Source organism: Quercus lobata, chromosome 12 (genome assembly GCF_001633185.2).
Source record: "Quercus lobata isolate SW786 chromosome 12, ValleyOak3.0 Primary Assembly, whole genome shotgun sequence".
NCBI lineage: Eukaryota > Viridiplantae > Streptophyta > Magnoliopsida > Fagales > Fagaceae > Quercus > Quercus lobata.
In genome coordinates, this window is record NC_044915.1 from 35873589 (window position 1) to 35887353 (window position 13765).

The 13765-nt window shown below is 37.0% G+C and overlaps 1 protein-coding gene across 1 annotated transcript; it reads right to left on the bottom strand.

Annotated features, from left to right (window-relative positions):
• Nucleotides 1–6908: 6908 nt before the first annotated feature.
• Nucleotides 6909–11367, bottom strand: LOC115972308 (low affinity sulfate transporter 3). The gene is made up of 12 exons (XM_031092550.1): nt 10927–11367; nt 10766–10814; nt 10393–10600; nt 10111–10285; nt 9895–9960; nt 9574–9804; nt 9361–9487; nt 8946–9232; nt 7761–7954; nt 7581–7666; nt 7410–7486; nt 6909–7326 (listed from the first exon to the last, which is right to left on the bottom strand). Exons 1-12 carry the CDS (start codon nt 11254–11256, stop codon nt 7174–7176), a joined length of 1983 nt encoding a protein of 660 aa, XP_030948410.1. The 5' UTR covers nt 11257–11367; the 3' UTR covers nt 6909–7173.
• Nucleotides 11368–13765: the final 2398 nt, after the last annotated feature.

Here is a 13765-nt window from a genome sequence, read left to right on the forward strand (position 1 = left end):
AGAAATCATAGGGGACCAACTTTTGGCTTGGGAATTTTACCAAGTGGTCCTAGCATCTAGAGAAAATCACACTTGGATGGTAGAAGAAGAACCACCTAAACCCATGGAGGAGGCAGAAAATGTAGTGCTAGTAGAAGGATATCCATCCAAAACCACCAAGGTAGGAAAGGAACTTCAACAGATTTTGAAGTATGAGTTAGTGAAGTTTTTGAAAAAGAACTTGGATATCTTTGCATAGAGCCATGAGGACATGCCAGGGATTGACAGAAGAGTGATAAAGCATAGTCTTAACGTCGACCCAACAAAGAAGCTCGTCCAACAAAAAAGACGAGTATTCGCTCTAGAGAGAAATAAAGCAATCATAGAAGAGGTGGAAAAGCTTTTAACTGCTGGGTTCATTAGAGAAGTCCATTATCCAAAATGGCTTGCTAACATTGTTATGGTAAAGAAGTCCAATGGAAAATGAAGAATGTGTATAGATTTCACTAATTTGAACAACGCATGTCCTAAAAATAGTTTTCCCCTTCCTAGAATTGACTAGCTTGTTGATTCAATAGCTAGCCATGAGCTACTGGCCTTCATGGATATTTTTTTAGGTTATAACCAAATCCTAATGAAGGAAGAAGATCAGGATAAAATTGCGTTCGTTACTAGCTAGGGCCTGTATTGCTACAAAGTCATGCTATTTGGACTGAAGAATGCAGGCACCATCTATCAAAGATTGGTGAATCAAATGTTCAGCAAGTAGATATAGAGGAATATGGAAGTCTATGTAGACGATATGCTTATGAAAAGCAAGGAAGCTAAAACCCATCTTGTAGACCTTCAAGAGGCGTTTGATACTTTGAGAAGGTATAAGATGAAGCTCAACCCTGTGAAGTGCCTTTTGGAGTCTCCTCAGGAAAATTTATAGGCTTCATGGTATCTCAGCGAGAAATTGAGGTGAACCCAGAGAAGGTCAAATCCATACTTGACATAGTATCTCCCAGGACAGTCAAGGAAGTGCAAAGACTGATGGGGCGTGTGGCAGCATTAAACATGTTTGTCTCAAAGGCCAATGACAAGTGTCTTCCCTTCTTTAAAGTTCTTAAGCCCGTCAGTAGAATGAGAAGATCTGTTTTTATATTTAGCTGTATCACAAACAATCGTCAATTTAGCTTTGATCCACGAGGAATCCAAGATACAAAGGCCAGTGTATTACACAAGTCAGGCCTTTCAGGGTGTCAAAGCAAAGTATCCACGCATGGAGAAGATGGCCTTTTCATTGATCGTGGCTTCAAGAAAGCTTCGTCCGTATTTTCAAGCTCATACCATTATGGTTATGATAGACTAACCAATCCAAAAAGCAATAAGCAAACCAGATGCAGCAAGTCGTATGGTCCAGTGGGCGGTTGGGCTAAGCCAGTTCAACATTGAATACATGCCAAGAACAACAATCAAGGCATAAGCTTTAGCAAATTTCATTGCGGAATTTACTCTTCCAGAAATTGATCAAGAAGCATAATATTAGAGGTGCCGGTGTCATAATGAAGTCACCAGAGAATGACGTCCTTAAATATGGGGTTCAGCTTTAATTTCCAACAACAAACAATGAGGCAAAGTATGAAGCAGTCATTACCAACTTAAGGGTTGCAAGAGCCTTGGGAGTTAAGAATGTGAGATTGAGGTCTGATTCCAAACTGATTGTTGAACAAAAAACCAACAAATATGAAGCAAAGGAGAAAAGAATGAAGAAATACCTACAGCTAACGAGCCAACTTATTGATGAGTTTGATAACGTTAAACTTGAGCTAATCCCAAGGGAAGAAAACTTTGTTGCTGACGAGATTACTAGACTTGCCTTAACCGAAGACGCTTCAGCAACGGAAGGCTTGCTCATGGAGGTTCAGACAACCCTTAGTATTGATAGATTGCAAGCCATTTCGATCCAACAACAAAGTAACTAGATGGAACCAATCATATCCTACATTAGAGACAGCCAACTCTCATTTGACTCATCAAAGGCAAAGAAGGTCAAAGTCTGAGCAGTAAGGTTCACTGTTTTGAACGGAGAACTCTACAAAAGAGGATTCTCGATGCTATACCTAAAGTGTTTGGCCCCTAACGAAGCGACGTATGTGCTACAAGAAATACACAAAGGTGTCTATGGTAACCATTTCGTACCTCGATCTCTAGTAGGAAAGACAATTAGGGTAGGCTACTTTTGGTCAACTATGTAGAAGGATGCAGCTGTACTTGTGAAGAAATGTGATAAATGTCAACGGTTCAACAACATGCAGCATATACCTAGGGAATTACTGATGAGCATCTCCTCACCTTGTCCATTTTCTACGTAGGGAATATACATCGTTAGCCCATTCCCTTTGGGAAAAAGGCAAGTGAAGTTTCTGCTCGAAACCATTGACTACTTCACCAAATGGGTCGAAGTAGAACCAGTAGCAGTAATCACCAAAGACAAGATATAGACCTTCATTTGGAAGAACATCGTCTTTTGGTTTGGGATCCCTAGGATGATCATATCTGATAATGGTCGTCAGTTTGATAGTTAAAAATTCAAAGAGTTTTGTGCAGAGTTAGGGATACAAAATCACTCTCGTCACTTAGGCATCCACAAGCTAATGGGCAAACAGAAGTAACAAATCATACTTTGCTTAAACTCATCAAAGCACGACTTGAAAGGGCAAAGGGTGCATGGCCTGAAGAGTTGCCTGGATATTATAGGCTTACAAGACAACAGTGAAAACACCAACAAGAGAAACTCCATTCAAGTTGGCCTTTGGCACTGAAGCAATTATTCTAGCCGAGATAGGAGTCTCCAGTCTTAGGCAAGCTCATTACAACGAAGGTACAAACAATGACGAACTGAGGCTCAAGTTGGATTGTTTGGCTGAAGTCAGAGATGAGGCAGCCTTGAGAATGGCTCGGTACCAACAAAAAATGTAGAAGTACTACAATCAGAGGGTAAAACTCAGAAGGTTCAACCCTGATGACATGGTGCTGTGAAAAGTCTCCTAAGCTACTAGGGATCTAGCGTAGGGGAAGTTAGGGCCTACTTAGGATCTATACAAGATTGTTCGTTACTCTAGACGAGGCAGCTATTATTTGAAGGATTTGGAAGGCAATCCACTTCCTCATCCTTGGAACGTGGAACATCTCGATAAGTACTATTAGTAAAAGCTATTGTCTGGTCTAATAAGCTCTATTTGCAAGAGCATCTCGCTTGACGACACATCAGATAAGCGAGATTTAATTATTTTTTCTAAATATTTTTTTTTCCTTCAAGTGTTTTGTTAAAGCTATTTTCAGTTTGCTGTTTGCTTGTAATTCCCTCGTATATGAGGAATGCATGAAATAATAAGGTTTGTTCAGCCATCCTTTTTTTCAATAAAGTTTGACAAAGTGTCAAAGCTAAGTTTAGTAACGAAAAGGAAGTATCTGAAATCTAGTAACAAGTTCAAATCACAAACGTGATAAGAACACAAATGGTAAAAGCTCGAATAACGAGTGAAAATCATAAGTGTGGTAAAAACTCAAAAAAGAAATTAAAATAACAAAATATGGTAAAAACTCAATTTGACAAGTTAAAATCATAGATGTGGTAAAAACTTACAAGATAAGTTAAAATCACAAGCTAAAATCACAAATGTGGTAAAAACTCACAAGATGAGTTAAAATCATGGCATATGGTAAAAACTCAAAATGACAAGTTGAAAATCATAGACGTGGTAATAACTCTAACAATGAGCTGAAATCACAGAACACAGTGAAAACTCAAATGACGAGTTAAATTATTAAGCAAGGTAATAAAAGAGCAAGCTTGAATCATAAGAACTTCAAAATTCAAAACAAGATAAGTGTGTTTGTTTCTAAAATAAAAGCCTCAAAACAGGAGGCACCCATCATTTCTAAATTTAAAGCCTCAAAACATGAGGCATCCGTTATCTTTAAAATGGAACAAAAAGAAAAGATTACATAAATTTTTACTTCAAGGAGCACTGATGATCTCCTTAACAAAACTCGCCTCTGTCTGAGCCTCGTCATTAGCTCCTCCTATAGCAGCACCTTCTCCCTCAACAACCTCGGTAGCTTCAGCAATGGTTTCACCTTCCTTCTCATTAGCCTCGTTAGCAAGGATCTCAGTATCAATAGCTTCAAAGTCCAGATTCACAAAATTAGCTACATGGCTATGGTGCTTCATCATTCACCAATAAAGAAGCTCGAAGCCCTTGAAGTACTGCTTGAATTGCATGTTGGAGAAGCAATCAGACTCTAGGAACTTGGAAATCACTTTCTCACATTCTTCATCCATTCAAAGGAAGGTAGCTTGAACTTCCTTATCTTTCGGAATGACGAGCTTTTTCTCAACTTTCAGTGCTTCTTTCAGTTCTTTCACCTTCTCCTTGGCCATAGTCGACTGATCCATAGCTTCAATCAAATCCTTCCTCAACCTTGAGCTTTCAGCCTCAATAGAATCAACCTTGGAGTTGGCTACCACTACCTTCTCCTTGCTGCTCAAGTAGTCTATCCTTAAACGAAGGGACTCACCATGAACCTAGAAAAAAAAAGTTAATAATTTTTAACAGGTGTAACTACTTAATGAGTAATGAAGAAACGTTGAGTACAATGCCTGCACTAACTTGTGAATATGACGGCTGATTAGTTCATGAGAAGGGAATAAACGAGAGACCCTTAAGCTCGTTGTCAATGACAACATTATGAGCACTTCCAAGGGCAGTAGCAGAGTTGTCCCAAAACATTCTTGTCAACCTTGGCCTTCCCTTTAGAGGGTGTGGTCGGAGGACTGAAGGTCATTATCTCGAGAGAAGGTGTGGGAAAAGGAGTGCCAAAAAGTGACTAGAGGGTAGGAGTCTTATCCTTCCCTTCATCCAGCCTGCGTTTCTTTGATCTAGGGGTAATGAGAGATAAGCATTCATTCTTCAAGCTCTTAACACGAGCATACTTGTCTTTGTTGTACCTAGTAGCCATTTCTGCAAGAAGAAGGTAAGTAGGGTGGAAATCTATAAGGTAAGACAAGAAAAGACGAAGGATTAAAAACCTACTCTTCTCTTCCTAGGCAATTTTCATCAAAATGTATGTAGAAGGCTCGGGTCCAAGACAACACTCGTACAGACGACGAGGATCAACCAGCTCATCGAAATCGTCAACAGTGAAGGCAAACTCAAGGTTAGCCTTAATTCGTCCTTGGTAGCATTCCTCCAACAAAGGATGATCAGGAACTAAAAAAAAAAAATCAGAAGAGCAGTAAACTTAAAACAACATGTTTAATGAAGAGGAAAAGAGAGACGCACTAAGAGAAGGAATTTCCCATTTCCGTAGCAACCACGGGACCTCACCCCAGAGGTTGTCAGACATGGTTTCCCATCCAAATCCAAAAATGAAGAAATATCATGACTTATAGTCAAGAAAGGAAGTAGGGAAGCTACGAACAATTCTAGATTCCCTATTCCAAGGCAGAAGTTCAAAATACATATAACGGGTGGAAGGCTTCAAGCGATACATGTAAAGAAACTCATTCAGGGTAATCATGTCTCCATCATGGACAAACACCCAGATTGACATACAACCAATGATCGTCCTACATGCGTTAGGGACAAGTTGACCAGGTGCAACATTCAGAGCAGAAAAGAGTTGCATAATAAAGGGATGAATTGGAAAATGAAGGCCATATGAAAAAGTAGCTTTGTAAAAACTCACCTCGCCATGGGTAAAGGTGCATGCTTTCTCATTAGGACGAGATAATCTTATAGATACCCCTTTAGGGAATTGAAACCTCTTACGAATAGATTTCAAATGTCTCGACTCTAAAAGGCAAGACACAGAGAGGGCATGAAAAGAGATTGAAGATGAAGGAACTTTAGAAGAAGAAGAGGGTTTTGAAGAAGAGGAGAGTTTTGAAGACGATGGTTTCAAAATCTTTATCAAAGGACTCACCACTTGACGACAAACCAGTTTCTAACTCACTAGACCTAACGTCGCTATCTCTGTACTCTATGGAAGTTATCTCTAGATGATAGGCAATTAGAGAATGATGGAGCAAAGGGTAAAGGCCAATCAAAATAGGCCTGAAAGCTCTACAGTCTCGAGGAACAAATAAACCTATGTGGGGATGACGTCCACCAGAAGACTCAAGAAACACTCCTAACCTAGCAAAGAAGAACGAAACAGAGGGAGTTTCTTTCCTAATGAAATCAAAATCAACCATTAAGGGAGAAAAAGGAGTCTTATCATATAGAAGGTGCAGGAACTCTCTTTTAGTTTTAGACTCCAAGCTTGGTGTATAATGAAGAAGAAAAAGAGGAATATGAGAAGGCTTTTTGATAAATAGATAAAAAGGAAATGAATTCAATGCACGGGAAACTTAAGGAAAACACACACGTGCAGCCAACACAAACATTGAACGTGGTGATTAGCGTACAAAAATATAGCCCCACAATAAATATGATGGAATGAGGATCTTGGGGCACGTATAAAGTGATCCGCGCAAAACGGACTTTCCATATTCCTTAGCTCGTCCAGACGATGGACGACAAAGGAATAAGGAGGGCAACTAACGAGTAGCATATAAATGGTCGTCCATTACTTGCAAACCATCAGTGATAGTGACAAGTAAGGATATAGACAAGCGTATGTGCATTAACTCCAGGCAGCAATCAATAACTGAGTAATGAATAGTGCAAAACCATTACCATCGTCCAATAATGAAGAATTAAGGACCGATTACGAATAGAAAACGTTGGAGTTAAATTGCAATCATTAAGCATTGATTACCTAGCTGCAACATAACGGTTTACTGAGTATTAACTTAGCCTAAGGCTATATAAAGTTAGGAAAAACAGGTAAAAGGACATGAACACACAACTGCTATACAAATTACAATTTTTCCAGAGAGAATAAGCTAACTTAAGCATCGGAGGGTCCTTGGCAAGCCCCAAACCGGTGCCCTTATCTATTGAGTGCTTTTTGTGACCCAGGTTTTACAGGTCGTCTATCATACTGACGAGGAGCATATTGATGAGCTACAGTTTTCTGCTTCATCACACTCTATAGTTCATGGTCACAACATCCGGTACTATTGTGAATTTCTTAAGGGATATATGTCACAAAATTAGCTAGCCGACTTAATTAGTATACATTCAAGACCTCATAGAGCCATTAACAGCTGCTAAGACTAACCAAGTTAGAATTAAGACATGCATCTACAGCTTCACCGACGGTGAGGAAAATCCACCCTCTTCCAAGTTTATCTAAAAAGTTGGCCAACTTCAGCTTGTGAATCACCTGCTGCCTTGGGTTGGTCATAGCTAACTGAAAAAACACAAATATTTTAAAGGTAAGGTACAAAATAAACTGAAATATCACAAATCCTGAAATGCAGGTCAATTCCTTACTTCTATGCCATGAGAAACCAACTCTTTGTGCAGTTCCTGTAGTGCAACAATTCCTGAAGTGTCAATGCTCATCATGTCTGTCATAAAAGGAATTCAATATGGTTAGTGATATATGATATCATTGAAACAGAATTAAACTTGGTACCAGATATCCAAGTGTATAACACTTACTGGACATGTCAAGGATTACTGCTTGAACGCTTCCGTTTGCATTGTCTTTCATTTCATTTTCATGTTCTGTCACCCACCTTACTATCCTGAAATAAGTACCATACATGGATTAAGTTCAACTTGCACCACTTCTGTGTCTTTTTTCTCATGGTACACAAATAAATGCAAAAAATGCAGTACCTTTCTCTTATGAAATTGGCATTAGCGAAGCATAATAAGGAAGAATTGACACGGATAGTTATGATTGCTGGAGTTTTAATGGCCATCGGATATTGACTGATGTCACAGAAGATATCTGTTCCAGGAAGTCTACCTAGTTCTTCTATGCCAGGGCGAATTGATTTTAGTAATATTTTTGCAAATGAGATTGCTACCTGCACTCCGAAAATCACAACCAGAGTTAGAATAAGTGGCTATCCCATTCCCAAACAATGAATATTTTTGTATACTGCCTACAAGAAATAAAATATTTCACATTGAACAAAACTATGATCATACTTCATCCTAACATGTAGTCACTTCACTGAGAACATGTTCAGTACAGAGCTCATTGGACTCCTATCCTAGCTCATCCAAATAACTAGGCAGATTTTTAAAGTGGTGCATACCAATCATGAACAGAAGCTACATGCCAAAAGGGATGACCCAAGTCTGCTAATCAATTAGGCCTAAGGATACAATAGTGTGAGCACCCACTAATCAGATGGCTGTAGCATAATCCAACTCAATTACGTAATTGAATTCGATAATCATGAGACTACTGGGTTCTTTTAAATTAAGCATTAGATATTTGGAGTTTATCTATCACTATTCTACTACCATGAATCAATTATTGTTTTAAGTTGTCTGCTACTACAAGTTGGGTCCTATTTTGGGCAGAAATTGTCTCAATAATGTAAACAGGAATTGAGTCAACACGTTCACAGTGAAACACATCAGTCACAAGACTACTGGATTCATCCAAATCGAGTACAAAAATATTCAGAGTCTATCTAACATTATTCTGCCATCACGTTCACAGTAAAACACATCAGTCACAAGACTATTGGATTCATCCAAATCGAGTATAAAAATATTCAGTGTTTATCTAACATTATTCTACCATCACGTTCACAGTAAAACACATCAGTCACAAGACTATTGGATTCATCCAAATCGAGTATAAATATATTCAGAGTTTATCTGACATTATTCTACCATCATGAATCAATTATAATGAAGTTGTCTGTTACTAAAAGTCGGGTTCTTTTTTAAGGTAGAAATTGTCTCAATCTTGTGCACAGCCGAACAGGGAAATGATCCATGCCAAAACTCACAGGGGACTAACAAAGTTAAAGGGTAAAAAAAAAAAAGTATATACATTACCGCAACCATAAGGCCAATCTCCACTGATGCAAACAGGACCCCAATAAATGCACCAAGACACGCAAGAAAATCCATTTTGTCAACTTTCCAGATATAGAAAGCTTCATTTATGTCTATAAGTCCAGGAAGAGCAGATAGAATGATTGAAGCTAGGATTGTAATGGGGGTGAAGTACAAGAGCCTAGTTAGCAATTCAAGTGATACAAGCACAGTAATGGCCATCACTATATTTGATACCACCGTTTGACATCCTGCACTGAAATTTACAGCTGTCCGTGAGAATGAACCTGCAGAAATTGACCAAAACCTGTCAAATAATTGATTTATGCATCACTAGGCTTGGATATATGGATTATTGCAGTGTCCAAGATAAGTTTTTAAGAAAGAAAAGGAAAAAGTCACAAGAAGAGCTCACCAGTTGCCACATAGCATGATGTTAAAGACCCTGCAATGTTCATAAAACCCATGGCTACCATTTCTTTGTTCCCATCAAGATGGTAGCCTCTAATGGAAGCAAAAGATCGGCCAACAGCAATGGCTTCCTGAGGTGAATGATTGATAATCATTAATAAACTTGATAGTCAAAATTAATGTATAACCAATATAGCCAAGAGGAATGAAATCACACCGTGAGAGCAATAATTGCAGTAATTAGTCCAACTTTTGCTGCTTGTCCAACATGTGGACCGTGGAATTGTAACTGATTAACTGAACTTCGATTCACGCCTACTTTGATGTGTTTTATTATCTTAACTCCATGCTTATCAGCTTTGGTCAGAAACACTATCAAAGTGGATAATATAACTGCTATAAGAGGAGCAATAGTAGGCAACCAGAAGAGCTTTTTGTTTCTTCTGCCCTGCAAATATGCCATGATTATAATTTGACTAAAGAAGCAGGAAAAAAGTGCGTAAAGAAATGGGAATATTGCTAGGATTCAATTACTTACTATAAACCTGGCGACTAGGAGGAAGATCAGGAATGAACAACCAAGGACAAAATTCAGAGGAAACCACTGTCATTGAAAGAGCAAGGCAAAGATGGAAACTATCAAAGTTTGTAACAAATCAGTGAAAGCACATTAAGACTAAAGAGAGCAAAAATAAGAAGCCCCTATTCCAAAAAAGAAAAAGAAAAGAACCATGGTTCTCATAGCAGAACTTACTTCACTGTGAAGTGATTCAAAAACAGACTCTAAGACAGATACTACGTCAGTTTTGTTGGTAAAGTGACTAAACCCAAATAGCCCTTTTAGTTGTTGAAGACCAATAATAATGGCTGCACCCGCCATGAATCCAACAATTGCAGCATGTGAAAGAAAATCAATAAGGAAGCCCAATCTGAGAATATTGAAAGATAAAACAACTTGTTAGGAGAAGCAAATACAACAAGGAGCAAGTGTCATATTACAAGAAAAAATAAATGTATCTCTAAAAGGAATAATTACCTGAACATTCCGAACACAGCTTGGAAAGTTCCGGCGAAGAAGGTAACCGTGAAAACAAGATTTCTGTAGGCAATGGGATCAGCCACAGGATCTTGTATATTTGGAACCATGGAAGACATCAGAATGGAAACTACGGCTACTGGTCCAATAGCTAGCTCTCTTGAACTCCCCATTAGAGCATAAATCAGAGGTGGGACAACGCTTGTGTCTAGTGGAGTCAACAAACATAAACTTTCAGGCTAACAACATTAGAATAATTCCTATTTGACACAACTGTTTCTTTCTCCAGTGGCATATTGCCGGGTCTGAAAGAACAATACATAGAGAAACTAAAAGCATAATATACAGCACTAAACTCAGCTCAGCAACTTACACAGGCCATATTCAGGATCAAGTTTTGCTAAACTAGCATATCCAATACTCTGCAAGAAATTCCATACAACATGTATACCAGGAATTAGTCCATGAAAAGAGCTCCCATAATGTTCTACTTAACTTAGTAAGCAAACATGATGGGTTAACTTATGTATATACCTGAGGGATGCTAAGGCTAGCCAGTGTCAAACCTGCCATCAAATCGCTTTTAAACTTTGATGCCTTGTAATTCCTTCCCCACCTGAGGATTGGAAATAGACCCTGCAGGAATGAAGCAGCATAATCCCTTGGGGTTTGCTTCTTGGAAGACGAAGAGTGTTTTTTTCCATGAGGAAACACTGTCTGTTTGATTGAACTTATAAGCTCGTGACATAGAGGTGGTGGATCAGGAGAATTGAGAACCCATTCAGCCCTCTGAACTGGACTAGAATCCTCTATGTCCAGCTGCTTCTCCTCTATACTGAAGGTCTCAATTGGAACTGAACCCATGGTTGTTTGAACTTTCAAAAAGTTGAAGTGTTTGGGTGAACTCTCTGTGTTACCTGTTATATACTAATATGTATGCCTCCTATTTTTTTTTTTTTTTTTTGGATAACCTGTTGTATGTATACCTCCAGAGTTAGTTATATACCTACCCATTATAGTGTAATAATAAAATTTAATGTAGATATTGGGTCATCTTAGAAAGTGCTTGACTTCTGTGCAGTTGGGAAATTCTAGGGGTCATTGTATGTGGATGATGTCAAGAGCTGCAACTTGCTTAATGCTTGTGTTCTTTTAACATGGTTGAATGTTTTAAGAATCGAATATTATACTATTTCATGAAAAATGTTCTTTTGCTTCAATCATTAACTTTTAATTGTTAACAACTCACCTTTCAGTAACTTATCATACAATTTTAAATAACTTTACCTAAATCATTATTACTAATGTTACTTGTAGAGTTGTAGTTTTAGTTATGAAGCATACTGTCAATTATGTATAGCTCTTATCCATAAATTACTGTAAATTGTTAACAAAAGATGCCACTAGTGTATGGGTGAGTTTAGCATCAGCTTTTAACATTAGTTTTTAGTCTTATATACACATTTTTAAAACTTCATTTTTTCTCACTTTTTCTTTTTACTTTCTTCACTGTGAAAAAAATAGCAAAACATAAAGTTCATTGCATCCTGTCATGCAGGTCTGATCCTTTTTTTCACCTCCACGATAAGTGGATGGTAGCTTTAATATCATTAAAAGATTTCTCTTCCCCAAGCCCGTTTCATTTTCGGGGTGGAACAGCGGTTAGGGGACCATGTCCCCTCACGCATTTTAATGTAATTAGTAAAGATTTGGATTCCATATATGCACACCACATAAGTAGCTTCACATAATCAGAATCATAACAGGAAATCAACAACCAACATTATAATAATTGAAGCTATTGAAAATATGGATTTTTTTTTTTTTTAATGATTTTGATAAATTGCAAATTACACCCCTAAAATTTGGGAGTGTTTGATTTTATAACATGAAATTTTAGAATTTAGATTTTACTTCTTGAAGTTTGGGAGTGTTTAGATTTTACACCTTGACGTTTCAGAATTTGAATTTTACTCTCTAAAGTTTGGGGATGTTTGAAATTTACACCTTGAAATTCTGAAATTTGAGGGTGTAAATTCCAAGCACCTCTAAACTTTAGGGAGTAAAACCCAAACACCCCTAAAATTAGGGGGTAAAAGCCAAACTTTTAAATGTCAGGATGTAAAAGCCAAATACCCCCAAATTTCAGGGAAAAAAATCCAAATTTTGAAACTTTAAGGTGTAAAATCCAAACACTCTCAAACTTTAGGGGTATAATTAGCAATTTACCCTTAAAATTTTGAATACGAAACAATATTTAATGTCCTTTGGGAACTACTTATTTAACTTTTTGCTGAAAGTGTGCTAAAGTATACTTGTATTTTGAAAAAAGTAAGAAAAGGTAGGGAAGAGATATTATGAGACAGCCTTAAGGAGTGTTCCTCTCACAATATGTGTTAGGTCTAGTCTTGATGAGTTTCATGATTATGTATCTTGTTTAAGTTGTAATGTCAATTTTCAAGTACAAGATCAGGTTCCAAGATTTAGCTCATGAGAAAGAAATTACTAGATTTTCAATGACCTTTGATCAAATCTCGATCAATCAAGACAAGCCTTTCGACACCCTCTATTGAGACTTTCTTGATCAACTAACTTGTTTTTTTTAAGTACACACTTGGTACAGTGAATGAGGATAACAATAAGAAAGGTAATATTTATTATTAGGAATAAAATGTATTGTAATGAAATAACTAAATCTATTCGTAAGTTTGGTTGTGAGATGTAACATTATGATAAAACTTAAAATTTATTTTAGGAAATATCTTATTCATATGATTATATTTCCTTAAATTTTTTTTTTTTTTTAAATTGAGAGAGAGATGAATTATTTATTATGATTTTTAATTTTTATAATTGTTATATGCATATTGAAAGTTTGTTTATTTGAAGATATATTCATTTTAAAAATTATTACACCTACTAAGGAATAACTATTACAATATTTTTAGAAAATAAGAATTATTCCTCATTTTAAAAATAGATATTTATAAGAAATGACTATTATACTCCTCATAATAAAAACATTGCAAAATTAAAGAATAGCTAAACTATAGAAAGTTCCTCAAAAAAAAAAAAAAAAAAAAGTTAAGCTATATGAATAATTATTACATTATAGTGTCTATTACACTTTATCAAACGTGCCCTAAGATTATTGTCATGCACTATAGAGAAGAATGTAAGAAACCCTAAACATTTACTCACCATAACCCTATGAATACAAAAAAGTAGTTTTGAAGACATTGATTTCAGTTGGTAATCAAGGGTGAAGCCACAAAGTCAATCATGGTACGTGTTTATCATGAAGATTAAAAGAATTGTTACATACCTCTAGGATGGATTTGCTGATTGATTCACGTTGCCAACCACACCTCTA

Excerpts from the sequence above, each read along its gene's own strand:
- LOC115972308 (XM_031092550.1), bottom strand. The coding sequence starts at position 11,256 with ATGGGTTCAGTTCCAATTGAGACCTTCAGTATAGAGGAGAAGCAGCTG. Across the intron at positions 10,601-10,765 it reads TGATCCTGAATATGGCCTGT|ACACAAGCGTTGTCCCACCT; the intron begins GTAAGTTGCTGA and ends TGACTCCACTAG. Across the intron at positions 7,327-7,409 it reads TGGTTTCTCATGGCATAGAA|TTAGCTATGACCAACCCAAG; the intron begins GTAAGGAATTGA and ends GTGTTTTTTCAG.